This window comes from Acomys minous (assembly GCF_964271855.1).
Source record: "Acomys minous genome assembly, chromosome: 5".
In the NCBI taxonomy this organism is placed as follows: domain Eukaryota; kingdom Metazoa; phylum Chordata; class Mammalia; order Rodentia; family Muridae; genus Acomys; species Acomys minous.
The window spans coordinates 100,883,693-100,900,295 of NC_140494.1; the positions used below are offsets into that span (position 1 = coordinate 100,883,693).

The window sequence follows — 16,603 nt, forward strand, 5'->3', positions numbered from 1 at the left end:
TGGCCTCATACAGAGAAGGCCACTCCTGCAACACCTCAGTGTTGCCAGCTGACACTCTGGGGAAGATGTGAAACTTTTCACACCCAGCTACCAGTCCCGTTCTACCAGAGAAAAGTGCCATGGCACAGCTAAATCTCACCCATTTGGCCCCTTATTTCAAGAAGCGCCCGAAGCCTGGTTATCCACAGAGCAAAAAAATCTTGGGGTCTGGCAGACTCTGTGACTAGTACTATATACAGGATTGGAGGCTCAAAACCAGAAGTAGTCTAGGAATCCAGGGTAAAGCAGACCAACAGGTTAAGACCCTGCTACCACACAGGATGTAATGCGATCTTTCCCCTAATGCTAACGTCCATCTCCAACATTTTAGGTGACCACCTTAACTCAGCACATGGAGCCCAAATCAGGCCCTGCCTCTTCCTCCTGCCCAGCAGCTTCAGCTGACTTTCAGGCTCCCCAGTTCTTGCTTCTCCTATTGGCTGAAATCTGCTGGTCCCTGCTGAGGTCTGAACACTCCACCTGTAGCATCATCCCGCAGACATTTCCTGACTTTTCTGGGCACCCACATCCCCTGTATCTACCTTCCCAATTTCATAAAACTCATCTCTTCCCCCCCCCCCCAACCCCTGCAACTACAGTGAACCATTTGAAGCAGAAGCTGTTAATTTTCTTTTTCTTTTTTTCTTTTCTGTAGCTTCAACATCTGCCATTGTGTCTGACATACAGGAGGTGATAACGTTAAATCGTGGCCTCTGTCAGGATGGCAAGGGTATTCTTCACAAGTGTGGCCAGCTCCCTGAAGTGACACCTTTGTACACGCCTCCCTCCTTCTTTGTGTAATCCCATCCGCTTGAGCACAGGGGAGGCCATGACTCTCTTATCCGACAGAATGTGGCAGTGGTGACAAGCTGCCCTTTCTCTGATTTCACTAGCAACCACACAGAAGATTCCAAGAGACTCACTCTCCTGCTGGCTCCAGAGCAGGAACTGCCTATAGAGAGAAGCACATGGCAGACTCTAGGTGGCCTCCAGGACTTGCAAGTGGCTTACAGCCAACATCCGCCAAGAGGCGGGGATGGGGGTGTGTGTGTGTGTGGGGGGCTCCTTTCTCAGTCCCACATGCAAAAGCAAGTGAATCCTGCCAACAGCAGAAGCAGCTTGGAGAAGGCTCCTGCTCAGGTTTCTGGGTGAGAACACAGCCTGGCTGGCGTCAGGTGACTGAGACCTTGTGAACTGAAACACTAAGCAGAGGAGAGCCCACAGCCCAACAGCTCTGGACTGTCTACAGATACCATGAGAGAGCACGTGGGTGTGTTCGAAGCTGCTGAGTTTTAAAGCTGAGTATGAAAATGAAAACAGCCAGCCTTCCCCACTGAGGAAACCAGGCGTGGAAGGAACCCTAGTGTTTGGCTGGTATGAATGTAAGGGAGAGTGATGTGTTTTATGCAGGAGCTAGGGGACCTTGGTCCTAGAACTAATGGAAGCCGCTGTTCTGGTACCTCCATGCCAAGTACATGTCACAACCATTCCTAGCACTCATTAAAACTCAATGTGAGCAGCATGGGAGAGATGACTCAGTGGTTAAGAGTCCCTGCCTGCTCTTCCAAAGGCCCCGAGCTCGGATCCCTGGTAATCCCCTACAGCAGAGGCAGGAGGATCTCTGTGAGGCTACAAAGCAAGTTAAGGAAATGGAGAAACCCTGTCTTGAAAAACCAAAACCAAATGAACCAACCAAATAAGACCTCAAAGTGAGTCCTTCTAGAACAAGAGTTGACAGGTTGGTACCTCAAGAGGAAGGAACAGAGCCGTGACACAGCTCTACCTTGTTGTGCAAACTGAAGGCGGTAACGTCTGTTTGCTTGTGTGGAATGCAGGCAAGAGGTGCAAGCCTGGAGCCTGCTCGGACCTGCATGGAGTCTGTGTCATCTCCCATCTCCCGGACTGCCAGCCTCCACCACTAGGCCTGCTTTGGGATTCTCTTAGACAGAATCCTTTGGCAATATAGTTCCCTGCGGGTGCTTGCAAGGCCCACTCTACAGCCCAAAGCCTAGGAGAAACAGCGCTGAGCTGCTGCTAAGGGAGGCCAGGTATGGCTTCCTGAAATGATTTCCTGTTTCCTCCTCTATGGGAGTACTTCATATTTATAAGTGGAGACTTAGCAAAGGCCCCAAACGCTCTAGGCAGCTTGGCTTAACTACATGCCTGTCTCACCCTTTGCCAAGTCTCCCCATGTGGGGGCCTCAGCTCCCGGAGCACAAGAGCTGAGAAACCTCAAACTCTGGGTACAATAAACATACCAATGCTTTGTGCAGATTGGGGCCCCTCAAGGAAGCCCCACTTCCTAATACAAAGCTTACTCTCCTATTGGGCTTCTGACTGCGTAGAGACCTTCTGCTGTACAAGCCTGTCTCTCTGAAGCCTCAGTAAAGGAAGAAACAGGGACCAGGAGGTACTTAGTGAATTTTATACTGTGTTCAGAGACCACACAGCGCATTGGCCTAATACCACATGGCTTGTGGTTAACTAGATTTGATAAGATATATACTGTCCTAGCTCAGCCTGCGACAACTGTGAACTGCCAACCGAGGTGACTGATAGAGAACAGAAGTGGATACTCCTTTTATCGTAGCACTTGGGAAGTGGAGGCAGGTGGATCTCTGAGTTTGAGGCCAGCCTGATCTATAGAGTGAGTTCAGGACAGTCAGGGCTATACAGAGACTCCTTCTAGAAAAACCAAAAGACAAAAGCTGAGAGGGAGAGAGGTAAAGGAGGAGGAAGAAGAGGAAGAGGAGGAGAAGGAGGAGGAGCAAAAACAACAACAACAACAACAACAACAACAACAACAACAACAACAACAACAACCACCATCACCAACAGAAATCATGCTTTTCAGGACTGGAGTCTGGAGGTATAAGATAGGGCCAGCCTGGCTGGGCTGATGTCAGCTCTCTTCCAGGTTGGTGGAAGGGGAGTGAGGGAGTACTGGGTAGGCATCCGTGTACTCCAGTGCAGGAACCAAGTCTATGAGCTCCTCCATGCTAGTCAAGCACTACCACTAGCTGCAGGGGACAACCACACATTTGAGGCCAGCTTGGACTACAAGGTGAAAGACACTGTCTCAAAAGGTGGAGACGGGGGCGGGGGAGGGCAGCAAAGAGGAAAAAGAAGAAAAAAAAAAAACCCAAAAGACATGATATTTAGGATAGAGCACACTCAAAACGTCAGGTCTCAGAGGTTACGTCCCCCCGTGTTTCAACGGGGAACGTAGACCCACAGAGGTAGCGATGTGGTAAGTTGGGCAGCCAGGCCTCTTCACTCCACAACTGCTCTTTACACAGAGACACTTTGTCTCTCTTCTACCTAGAAGGTGCTGTTTGCTGAGTAGTCAACGCTCTGAGCTCCTGGGTAAGCACTGGTTAGCTTGCTGGAAGGTGCTGTGACAACCTCGGCAGGAGGCAGAGGAAGCAGACCCCTCCAGCTTGCCTGTGGTCCTGCCATGTAGCCATGCAGGTTGAGAGACTGTTCTTCCTTCTTAAGGTTGGACCTCCCTAGGGTCCAGCTTCCTCTTTCCAGCTCTCCAGGCCCGGGGTCTCCACAGTGAGCCTTACTGACAGCAGCTGGGACCAGCCAAGACGAAAGGAGGCAAGAGATAGGAGTCTTCAAGTGGCTTAAAACAGGTTCTGCTGGGGACTCGGGATCGTGGCCCTGGAGATGCTGTGGGACATGAGAGGATGAGGTGGAGGCTGGGGGAAAAGAACAACTTCCTCTTTTGGCGGGTGGGAGAAGAGAAGCACAGCACAGACACTCAGAGCTTGTTAGAACAAGAATCCTCAATCCTCGCTTCCTCTTCCATGATCCCCAGAAGGCCAGCGAAGAGAGAAAGCCGTGAGGGTGGGATGGTGTTCTGCACCGTGCTCGGCACTTCTGCTGACACCATATTAACCTGATTCTCTTGGCAGAGCTTTGAGGCAATAAATAAAAAAAAGAAATAAATAGGGCGGTGAGATAGCTCAGTGGGCAAAGGCCCTTGCTGCAAAGCCTTACAACCTGAGTTTAATCCTCACAAACCACATGGGGGTGGGGAGTAGAACCGATTCCCAGAAATTGTCCTGTGATCTTCACATGTACACTGTGCCCTATGCAAGAGTGTATGTGCATGCATACACACACACACACACACACACACACACACACACACGCACACGCACACGCACACGCATACACACACACACCATACCACACACCAATGCATGCAACCCCCATACTGCATAATTGAAAAAATTAAACAAAAATAAAATTTAAAATTAGGGAACCATTTACCACTATAAAAAAACAGTTTTTGTTTTTGTTTTTTAAAAGACAGTGTCTTACTATCGGCCAGACTGGCCCCAATCTAGCAACTCTCCTATCTCAAGTGCTGGGATTATAAGCAGGGACCACTATTTCTGAATAAGATAAAATATGGAAAGATAAGGAAATAAGGAGGGAGAGGGGGAGCGAAGGGAGGAGGGAGATAAGGAGAGAGGGAGAGACAGACAGACAGAGAGACAGAGGCAGAGCAAGAGCCTGCTCACACCTGCAGTTTCAGCTAGCCACTGACTGGGACTCCTGTCTCTGGGGTAGGAAGGAGGTCTGATGTAGCTCTGGGTGGTTCTACTGGCATTTCAAGGTCAGATGCTCTCAAGAAATTTCCCCCACGGCTTATTCTGATTGGTACATTCAAATGCTGGCCCCAAATGTGGTGAGCCTTGATTCCTGTCAGACCAACATGCAGTATTGCTTATGGGACCTAATTTGTTCTGTCCTAACTTTATCAGTCTTCCTCCTTAACTGGATCCTGAATTGCCCCAGAACGCCTCCATCCAGTGTCCTCTATGGTATAATGGGTAAGGGGAATCTGGTGTGTAGATAGGAGACTCCACAATGAACCCCAACCCACACTCCCAAATAGCAATTATATTAGCCTGTGAGTGGCAGAAGGAAAGCAGAGGCAAACCCTAGCCTGTGGTTTAGACAGGACACTTTCAGGAGAGCTCTTTTGGTTTGTGGCCCCCGCCCCCTCCCCCCCTCCCCCCCCACCTCAATATAATTCAAGCAGGCTTACAGGGATAGGACCTTGAGTCTGAGTTGACAAAACACTTCTGTCCAGGGTTAGGAGGATCCTAATGAGTCACTTCCCCTGCCTTACTTCCCCTTTCACTGATAGAGCATCCCCAGTGGAGTGGGAGGGAGAGATAACCGCATCAGGGCTAGGACCTCTTTGGTGCCCTGCAGAAGCAGGAGGGTGTGTGCTCGTGTGTGCAATTTTCTTTCTTGCAAGCACCATCCCCTTCCCTCCACAATCAAAAACCCAATCTTCACTTTCCTTTACAAAGGCTTCCTGTGTTTAGGGCCTTCCCATAACCGCTGACAGGACACGTCAAAAGCCAACTGCTCCCTCAGTTACGGGAGCCCTGTTCCTCGGATCAGGTGGGACAAGGAGAAGCCGAGGCGACACAAGGGCCGCAGTTCTCTGACTAAGTATTAAGACTTGTCATAGCCGGGTGTTGGTGGCGCACGCCTTTAATCCCAGCACTCGGGAGGCAAAGGCAGGTGGATCGATGTGAGTTCGAGGCCAGCCTGGTCTGCAAAGCAAGTCCAGGACAGCCAAGGCTACACAGAGAAACCCTGTCTCGGGGAAAAAAAAAAAGACTTGTCACGGCAGGGTGCAGTTTGAGGCTGACGGTAGGTATTAACACCATTAATATTGCTGGGAGCTGTGGCTTCAGTGATATCTTCACAGATGTAGAAGTGACTGGATCATACAATGTATCTTCCCCCACTGCACAGAGCTGCTGTGTGTGTGTGTGTGTGTGTGTGTGTGTGTGTGTGTGTGTGTGTGTATGTTGCACATCTTCAAGGTCAAGTGACACAGCATACTCAGTGACTTCAGACCTGGGGATATGCCTCCATTACACGGCGTCCTTTTCCCTGTTCTTTTGATGAGCTCCTGTGCAGACCGACAGACGGGGTGATGCTAGAGATACAGCCAGGGTCTGGTGCCAGCAACAGCATCATGTGACCTTCGGTGTGCCCTGCAGCCTTCCTGAGCTGATAGGAAATGAAAGGGGCTCATGGAGATCTCAGGCCCTTCCCAGTTCCAGCAGCTCATGTGTTTTTTCTGTGCTGTGCAGACTCTTTTACCCACAAGGGGTGGGTTGCGGGGGTGTTGCAGGGGAGTGAGTGGGACTGTGGTTTCCTTAACCTTGAGCTGAAATGAGTAGATAAAACAAGAGGTGTGGGCTGCAAGGAAGGAGGAGCACGAAGAATCCTCACTGGAAACTGGTGTCAGATACAAAGCAGGAGTCATGCTTACAATACTGAATGCTAGATAAAGCAGTCACCCCCAACTCTGGCTCCTCCCCCATGGGTGGCAGCCGTGGTTGCTCTAGTCCTTCACTGCAGAAGAACCATATAGTCTCTCATTAAGCCACACGACATGGTCTGACCCTTCCGTTTCTGAGGTGCAGAAAGACTTCATTCTGTTGGCATCCTCAGAGGATTGGTTCTGGGACCCCACCCCCCGACCCCCATACAGACACTAAGATAGAGAGGCAGTGGTCTCTTACAGAAAATGGCATGAGAACACACGAACATCCTTCCCAGTGACATTTATTCTTTTTTTTATTCTTTCATCTTTTGTGGTTTTGAGACAAGGTCTCTCTATGTAGCCCTGACTCCCCGATACTTGAAACAATCTCTAATACCAATAAGGCCAAATGCAATGTATAATTACTGTAATCTTATTATGTATAGAATGTCAAGAAAAAATGTGCATATTCAGTTTTGACACGTTTCTTTTTTTTTTTTTTGTGGTTTTGAAGACAGGGTTTCTCTGTATAGCCTTCGCCGTCCTGGAACTCACTCTGTAGATCAGGCTGGCCTGAAATTCAGAGATCCACTTGCCTCTGCCTCCTCAGTGATGGGATTAAAGGTGTGCACCACGATAGCCCGTCTGAGACCCACATTTTTGAATATCTTTGATTGGTGATTGGGTAAGTAATACTGAAAAGAGGGCTAAGTGTACTGTTTTGTGTTCAGTAGTAAAGGCCACAGAAAAGACTCAAAGAGAGAAATTCTTTGGAGAAAATGAGGTGCCAGATTCAGCTTATCAAGAAGTTTGCGGGGCTGGAGAAATAGCTCAGAGGTTAAGAGCACTGGCTGTTCTTCCAGAGGTCCTGAGCTCAATTCCCAGCAACCACATGGTGGCTCATAACTATCCATAATGTGATCTGATGCCCTCTTCTGCTGGGCAAGCACACATGAAGGCAGGGTGTTGTATACATAATAAATAAATGAATCTTTTTAAAAAAGAAAATAAGTTTGGGGGCTAGAGAGATGGCACTTGTTTCTCTTGAACAGGACCCAGGTTCACTTCCGGCATCCACACGGCAACTCACAACCACCACAACTAGAAAGTTCTAAGGAATCCTACGGCTTCTTTTCACCTCCTCAAATTTCAGGCACACTCATGGCATACATACATGCACGAAGGTAAAATAGTCATACACATAAAATCTATCCTGTGTCCCATTTGACTAGGAAGCTCCTTTCTAAGATAACTAGGCCGACCTTGGCTGGACAGCTTGACTCTGTCCATTACGCACTTACTCCTTGATCCAGCCTGCTCCCCTCCCACACCTCCACACCAATTCTTTATGAGTTCATCCGTGTCACTTCAGCCCCAACCACCCTGGAATTTTTAAAAAATTTTTAATTTTATTTTTATGTGCATGGGTGTTTTCCCTACATCTATATCTACACACAGCAACATGACTGCAGTGCCCAAAGAAGCCAGAAGGTGTTGGATCCCCTGGAACTGGAGCCACAGAAGGTTGGGAGCTGCCTTGTGGGTGCTGGGAATTGAACCCACATCCTCTGGAGGAGCAGCCAGTGCTCTTAAGGGCTGAGCCATCTCTCTAGCTGTCACCCTGGCATTCTTAGGCCACCTTATTTGCACATTAGAATGTGATCCTCCCTCTGGGTTTGCTCTCTGGTTGTTTTGTGTACCTCTTCTCCTTAGCCAGGCTGACCAACTCTCAAAGAGGAACTGGTACCTGCCATGGTTTGCATGTGTGCTACAGGAGTCTGAGTGCACGAGATCGAGTTCCCATGCTTGTATTTGGAGGTGAGTTCTTTGAGAATTAGGATTGGCTGACGCCATGGGGATGAGGCTACCATGATGATGCCTTTGGCTTTACATGAAGAGGACAAGACAAGCTGGCGTGCTGGGTTTATGACCTAGTGTCCCCCATCATGTTATAATCTGCCAGGAAGGCGCTTATCAGGCATCGGACAAATATTGGGGCCTTTGGCTCCTTACCAAGTAGAAATTTAGGGATGGAAAATGATGACAGGAAAAATGGCGTGTGTGGTGGTGGTGGTGATGGTAAGGGACATCAGAAAGAAAATGGGGTTTAGAAAAGTAGCTTATTTAGGTTGAGTATACATTTGCTTAAGTTGATTTTATGCTCTAGTATAAATACTTCAAATCTCTCTATCTGTTAAATTGTAATAATTCATTTCTCCCTTTAAAATTTTTTTTATGAGTTGACGTAATTCTAGCCCAAATGAAGGTGTGTAGAGTTTCAGTTAGGATTTAATTTCGATACCTAACTGTTTTTGATGGTGGCAATCAGTCTTACCCTGAGTCAGATCTCTATGACCAGCTTGGGAGGTGTGCTCCATGGTACAGTTCTTGTTTAGCATGTGTGAACTCCCGGGTTCCATTGCCAGCACCACAGAGGGGGTTAAAACCCCTACGCAACTTTGTCTCTAAAGGCTTTTCTCACCAGGGAAGGTGATGGCTCTAAGATGAGGGGGCAACAGTGCTGGGTCTAAGGTGGAGGCCAGGAATTTAACAATGGCATCCCAGAGAGACTGGGAGCATCATTAGCAGCCACGCCCACCTGGAAGATAATCAGCTGCTGCCCAAGGACACTGTGTGTGGTTTCCACCCCCTCCTCTTCATAATGAACACCACCTTCTGTAGAGCAAGGCTGCAGCCAGCCAGGCAGCAGGACTGCCTTTGTGAGGTCCCAGACAGCACAACAGCTCTGGCAGAGTATAAGCAAATCATCCAATCAAAACACCTAATTATAGGGCAGACTGGAGCCAGGAGGTGGGCCTTGTTGGTGGCCCTGAAGCTGAACACAGTAAGGCTGGCAGCATCTCCGAGACCAGCCACAGCTGATGTGAGCTGGGAACCAGCCTCCTCTGGGCGGAATCTGGGCTTAGGTGGGCAGAGAAGGCTCCGTGCACTTCACTGCTCCTAGGGCTGCAGAAGCAAATGCAGGCTGCTTCCAGGAAGACTGGAAACAAGGGAGGGAAGATGCTTCTCAGGTCAAGAGAGTTTGCAGTGTGCTTTTCGGAACCCAGCTGCCTTATCTATGGAGAGACACTGTATCATCTAATCCACAGGATTGTACAGAATGATTGTGGCCAGGCATGACCTTAAAATTCTTTACTTCTGAACAAGCGCCAAACAGGAGGAGGGCAGGGAAACGTGGAAAACAACGTGAATGCGACTCCAGGCTTCCCATATAGGGCTCCTGTCTTCAGGCGTTCATTTCCGGGCACTCAAATACCATTCCTTCAAGTCTATGCAGTCATCACTCAGTGCATGTGTTTCTTCCTCACTGATGCTCAGTGGAAAACCAGTTTCCAGCTTGACACAATCAAGAATCACTTGAGAAGTGAATCTTGATGAAGGGTTGGCTATAACAGGTTTGGCCTGTAGACATGTCTGGGGATGGGAGCGGGTAGGGGGATGACACCTTGGGGAAGAATGGTTTCTCCCTGGCTGTGCTGCAGAGGGATGGGTGGATTTAGCCCCTTGCCTCAGGCATGGTGCCATCACAGATAAAGGTGCCCTTTGCACACACAGTGCTGGCTGAGTTGGGGTCTTTGCAGCATTGAGAGTTTAGATTTAAAGTGTACAGTTCTAGGGGTATAACTGAGGGTGCATGATACGTGTGGGTAGAATGTCCATCTAGCCTGATGTGTCTGCTGGAAGGAGATAGGAAAGGCTGGCATCTTCCATTGGGGCTCAGCCTATGAAAGGATACCCAGCACTGGCAATCCTTCTTTAGGCCAGACAGACCAGACTCTGTCTCTGGGACACTGTTCTTATGAGTAAGCACACTAAACCCACAGAGCCTGAGACCTCAAGGCAAGACTCTGATATTTATTATTTATCAGAGATTCAGGGAAACTTTTCTGGACACTGAGATCTCACCAATTAAAGTAGAATAATATGGCCTGGGCCACATGAGTCGTGAGAAACTGTCCCCAACTCCAAGTCCCCCTCACTAACTCTCACTAGTGGAGTGCAGTAGACTAATTTGGGGAGCTGTGTTTGAGTAATAGCCACCTCACAGTACTGGGCAGCCTTCGGGCACTTTTGACAACACAGCTAAACCCCTGGTTCCTCAATGATCACACAGGATGTAATAATACACAGTGTGCTGTTTGGGGGGGGGGGCGGTTTACTCGCACAGCACCTGGTGTGCATGGCCCTCAGTGAATGTCTTCTGTTAATATTCTAGAAGGTCCATGCAAAGCGGGATGCAAATGACTGTGATTATCTTTCTAGGCAAGTGCTGCCAATACACAACGTGCCTTCCTATAGCAGTAATTATCAGCCACGCACAATTACGGCGTCCACAGAGGCAGCTCCACTCTGGGATTCAGCTGGGGGAGATTAGTATCATTTGCAATGACTATATTCCAGGCTGCCAGCCTCACAAATTAGAGACCAACTGGAGACACGCAGTACCATGAATCATCTGCTTCCCCGGGGAGGGGTCCTGATGGCATTGAAAGCCGCAAAGGAGCCAACCTGAGAACTTTCGGTGTGCCAACCGTTGTGTGCAGTCTAGGGCACAAACAGTGCAGGGACCACTTGGACAGAGAGAACGCTCTGTTGCCCCAGCTGCCAGCCATGAAGATGTTCTCCATGTAAACACAGCAACGTGTTTGGCTCTCCTACATTTCACACCCTGTCTCTCTCCCTGACATGCAGTTTTATGAGAGCCAAGGGGTTTAAGGGGCAAGTCAGCACGAAGCATTCGGGTGTGCAACAGGGCCAGGTCTGGCCTACAGTTCAGAGCCTCTCTTATCAGATCACGGCTCTTTGCCTGAATTCTTATTTCATGTTCTGGGTTCAAAATTAATTCTGCAAAGGAAACGGAAGTATTCAGAGAAGACCCAAGGAGAAGATAAATGTATCGATCAGTGCCCCACAGTAGGTTGCAAAGACAAATGATTTACAAAAGGATCTAGGCTAAGGCTATCGGCTACTCTCCATCGTCACAGAGAACAAGGAAGAAGTATGGTTTTGTCAGCTTCGAGCCACTGTGTGAGGCTGCTCTATTTTGTCTGTCACTGCATCTCTTTGTTGCTACTGGTTTTGCTTGGTTTGGTTTTTCGAGACAGGGTTTCTCTGTGTAGCCTTGGCTGTCCTGGGCTTGCTTCGTAGACCAGGCTGGCCTCGAACTCACCTCCATCTGCCTGCCTCTGCCTCCAGAGTGCTGGGATTACAGGTGTGCGGTCACTGCATCTCTTAAAGCCTGCAGCAGATCGCTCCGCTCTCACTTTTGCAGGACGGGGGGGGGGGGGAATAACCACCCAGTCATGATTTCAACGCTGAGGCTGTGTGCTTCCATGGTGTCACAGACTGTTCTGTTCCCCTTACTGGCTTTGTGACATGTAATCCTTTCAACGTTTAGGCTGCTATGCTGCCAGCTCCTCTGCACATGCCACTAACTCGTTATTATCATCCCATTACACAAATGAGGAAACTGAGGCTTAGAGAAGGTAAACAGTATGTGCAAGGCAATATGTGAGTCTGAAGTTGCAGGCACAGGATTTGAACTCGGGAAGTCTGTTCCACTCCTGGTCTGTAAATCCTCAGCTGTGCCAATATTCTTTTGTTCTGTCCTGGCTGAAGAGCTCTACCAGGTTTCTTTGTGTCTCCATAAAGAAAACTTTCCAACATCATCATGACCTCAGGGCCCTTCTCCAGCCCTCCCCAGCATTGCTTTTTTATCTTTTAACTGCAGCAGCCTAAACCAACCAATATCACTGCAGGTGATGGCTGACCCTATTGTGTATAAAGAAACTAAAACATAGGTCATCTTGTTTTGTTTTCTCAACAGCCCTCATGGGGCTGGCTATGTGGGGGAAGGTCACTTCAGCAGAATAGACAACTGTTCCAAGTAACAGTGCTACCACTTAAACTGAGACCTTTGACATCGGCTCTTTCCTCTCTTCTGGTATGCATTCTGCTCCTTCCTTGTATTTATTTATTTTTGGTTTTCCGAGACAAGGTCTTGCCTAGAAAGCCTAGGCCGGCTTTAAACCGTCCTCTGGCTCTGGCTTTCCATGTGCCGGGATCACAGATGTGCATCACCGAGCCTGGCTTCCCTTCCAGTCAGCATGGTTCTCAGAGCCAAGAGGACGCCCCCCCCCCCCCCCCCGCCCCCAGGTATTGGCCGTCCTCACCACCTCACCAGCTCCCGTCTGCTCATTCTCAGTTCACACACTTAGTTATTTGTTCATTTTCTTCCCGTCGCTCTTGCTTGAGTGGCTTCAGGAGTCTCTAAGCTGCTGGTTCACCTTTCTTTGCACTCCCCAGTGCCCAGGTAATGTTGACAAAATTACCTTGGACCAAGCCCTGCCCTGCTTTTTAAGAAAGTAGGGAGTTCCTACAGCCCTGCTTGCTTCTCCTGCTCCCTGCTAACATACAGCCTTGGAAGTGCCCCCAGTCCCCTCCCACCCCAGTCATGTCCCGCAGTTCTCTGTGGGGTCCCACACACTTTGCTCTTCTACTGGGGTTACCTCTTGGAATTAAAAGCTACTTTAAAACCAAGCTAAGACTTTAGCCCAATCAGCAGAAACGTTCCAGAACTTCCTTTCTGAATCACAGACCTCCTGGCAACTCGAACTAGTTCCTTATCTAGATGCCCCCCTGGAAGACTGTGCAGTCCTTTGGGATAAGACCAGGCTGTCTTATCTTAGCTTTGTCTTTGAACGGAGCACACAGTGGATGCCCTGAAAATGCATAAAGTAAGAACGGTGGAGCTGATGAGATAGCGCTGTTACTCAGAGGGTAGATGTGCTTGCTGCTCATGCCTGATGATCTGTGTTCAATCCCTGGAAACCACATGGTAGAAGGAGAGAAGCAACTCCCACAAGTTTATCCTCTGACTTCCACACATGTACACGCGCATGCACACACACATACACACACACACACACCAAAACTAAAATTATTTTTTTTAAAAAAAACCCTTTTTAGAGACTGGAATGTACGAGCCCTCATCTGCTGTCTCTCAACACTTTACAGAATTCTTCTGTTAGCCCCTGAAGTTGCTTCTCAATCATTTCCTTCCACACCCACTTTCACTCTGCACTGAGAAGACTCCTCTGCTGACGCTCAGATCTTCCCAGGGAAGAGGCACAAGCCTGGGCACACAGCCCAGCAAATGTCAGGGCTGCTCTGCCAAGCTCCACATCAGGTGACTTCTGTCACAACTCAGTGTTTTCAATTCATCTGCTCAGGAGCCCAACACCCCCCCTCCCTCCTGCCCCTCCCACCCGCATACCTTCTACTTGTATCAAAAGGAGATCCTCCTGGGGCTGTTCTAGGCATGGAACCCCACTTGTGAAAAATCTCTGGATCTGTCCACCCTCCATCCACTCAGCCTTCCAGTGGGTCTTGAGTGTCTAAGAAGAACACGGCTTTGCACTCAGCATGGGCAGATTTAGCAAGAGACCAGAGTCTCTGACCTCCAGGAGCTCAGTTGAGACCAGAGAAAACGATCCTAACACACACACACACACACACACACACACACACACACACACACACACACACACATGCACACGCACACTCCCCTGCCACTTAAAACTAGTGTGAAGGAGGAGAGATTAACTCCACCCACAGACAGGGGAAGACCTGAGCCGAGTCTGCATGGATCCATGGAATGTGGGCATCCAGACCAAATAACAAAAGGGTCAGTAAGTGTGAAGAGAGGTAGGAACAGAAGTGCTAGAAGCCACAAGGCCACCAACAAAGAGCAAGGGAACACTGGGCAGAAGAAAGGGACTTCGTTCCCAAAAGCCTACGCAGGCTGGCGAGATGGCCGAGTGAGTACACACCTGAAGATCTCCAGGACCCACACCGTAGAAGGAGGCAATCAACCCCCAAGAGTTGATCTCTGCCCTCTACACATGCACATCCCAGGCAAATAAATGTAAACTGTTTAAAGCCTGTGCACTATTTAAAGCACTATTACTCTTTTAAATGAAGAAAAGGTATGATCATCCATCCACTGAGAACCAGATAAGGCCAGGTCTCATCTAAACAGTGCTGGAAAAAAGCCCTAAATGACACCATTGTCACCCAGAAATAACTCTAACTGACATATTTTCAGATATGTAGTGTGTGGTGTGTGTGTGTGTGTGTGTGTGTGTGTGTGTGTGTCTGTCTATCTGTCTGTATGTATGTATCCATGTATCCATGCATGCATGTATGTAGGAACTGAAGTTGTCTTCCCCCAACACTGTAAACTATCTGAGGCCAAAGATTCATTATGATTTGCCTTGAATTCCAAGAGCCTTGGTCGGTCCAGGGTGTGCAGTTAATTGGCAAGTAGACACTTGCTGAATGAATTGGCTGGACCTGCTCCCTGCTAGGACCATTACATGTCAGGGATAAAGAAGTGCCCTAGACCTTCAAGCTAGTACACTTGAAATCTATTCTGTACTGTGATCTTGTTGCTATGAAGCCTTTTTTTTTTTGAAGTAGATGAAAATTTTATGCTTCAAAGTTTGTTAAAACACAGACCTTGGGCAGGCTGAGAAGTGAGCTTTTTAGACCTCTGGACAGCAATGCCCTGGGAAGGCATAGCTGTAGGCCAGCCTGCCCAACTAGTCTACCTCCTCCAATGGGGCCTTAGATGGCCTACTTCTGGTTGAGCACAACAGTAGCACACCTAGGCACAACCACTGTCATACAAGATCACATGAAACACACACACACATACATGACTGCATTCCGCAGCTACAAATACAATCCGACACAGGGATATAGCTGAATAGAGTACTCTGCCAGGCCATGGGTCAAGTACACTTTATCACACAATTCCTAGCACAGAGCACTCACACGTGGACGCACTGTCACACACATGCATTCACACAGTCATACATATTCATATAAACACAATGATACACAACACAGCAGCTAGTACCAATATATATGCTTAACTGCACACAGCAATGCTCGTGTACTCACCTAGCATATACCAGCATGCACTCACACACATGAACATCTACACCCCCAACACACACACACACACACACACACACACACACACACACACACACACACATACTCACTCACTCTCAAACTCACATTCCTGCATAAACACTCGTGTGTGCACCCAGCACAAACTCATGTGTTCACATCCACACAAGCCCAGCCTCAGGTGTTAGAGAGGCAGCACCCACATTTTTCTTCTGTTTCAAAACAGGAAACGTGTCTGGGTCAGGGGGTGCTGTTGGAGCAAGGGTTGCTGAGAAGGGTCCAGGTGCAAGGCTAACCTCTGAAGGACACCGTACCACATTTCCTTCATGGGCAGGAAAGCCGAGCTGCAGAAAGTCAGGACTTGGCCCAGATCCCACACAGGACCAGTCCTGGCTGGGAAAGCTCTCAACAGCTCATCTGTGCAGCCACCCAAGTCACGTGGTATCTGCCTCTTGGTCAGCATCTTGAATCTTTGAGACTGGACCATTTGGAAGGTTATTATATGCCCATTTTACAGACGAGGAACTGAGAACAGAGGTTAAGTTCCTTGTTCTAAGGTCCCAAAACAGATTTTGGTCACCCAACTTTCCACTGTCAGGACTGTCACAACCCAAAGCCTCCCACACTGGTTCTGGCTTTTGTTGTTGTTGTTGTTGTTGTTTTGTTTGTTTTTTCAAGACAGGGTTTCTCTGTGTAGCCCTGGCAGTCCTGGAACTCCTCTGTAGACCAGGCTGGCCCTTAACTCAGAGATCCACCTGCCTCTGCCTCCAGAGTGCTAGGATTAGAGGTGTGCGCCACCGCTGCCTGACACCAATCTGGTTCTGAACACAGGAGCAGGGCTCGGATGGGCAGGCATGAGAAAGAAAAGAGAACTGCTTCAGGCGCCACCTCCCCTCATGGCTCAAATGAATCACACACTCTCATACAACGCTTACACACGCTCGCACACACACACACACACATAAGCACGAGAAGCCATAAGAAAGTAACATTTTGTAAAAGTAACTTTTATTCACCTGAAGTAGTTGTCTCTGAGGCTTACTGCCTGTCTGCTAGCCTAGGCCTAGTCCTGGAAGCTTCTAGCCTCTGTACAAACTAACCCTGGCCTAGAATGTGTGCAGCCTCTGAAACTTACTGCTGAATAAGCTCACCCTTTTTAGTTCTTTCTGAGAGCTGGGCTGGCTGGTTCAACTCAGATGTTCTGGTTCAAACGCCTCTCCAAGCTGACTGATTCAATCTGGCTTCCCTCGGATT

At 48.7% G+C, this 16,603-nt stretch overlaps 1 protein-coding gene across 3 annotated transcripts in view; it reads right to left on the reverse strand.

The window, feature by feature from the left end:
- The window catches only part of UBASH3B (ubiquitin associated and SH3 domain containing B), a 141,094-nt gene that overhangs the window by 52,126 nt on the left and 72,365 nt on the right, over window positions 1–16,603 (reverse strand). The window contains exon 1 of one of the 3 annotated variants that reach the window (XM_084782508.1): window positions 13,647–13,694. The exons of the other annotated variants lie outside the window; for them this stretch is intronic. Within the exon in view, the coding sequence (XP_084638634.1) occupies window positions 13,647–13,693 (47 nt within the window). The 5' untranslated portion in view covers window position 13,694. Of the gene's footprint in view, window positions 1–13,646; window positions 13,695–16,603 lie in introns of those variants that run through there. 3 annotated transcript variants of the gene reach the window in all.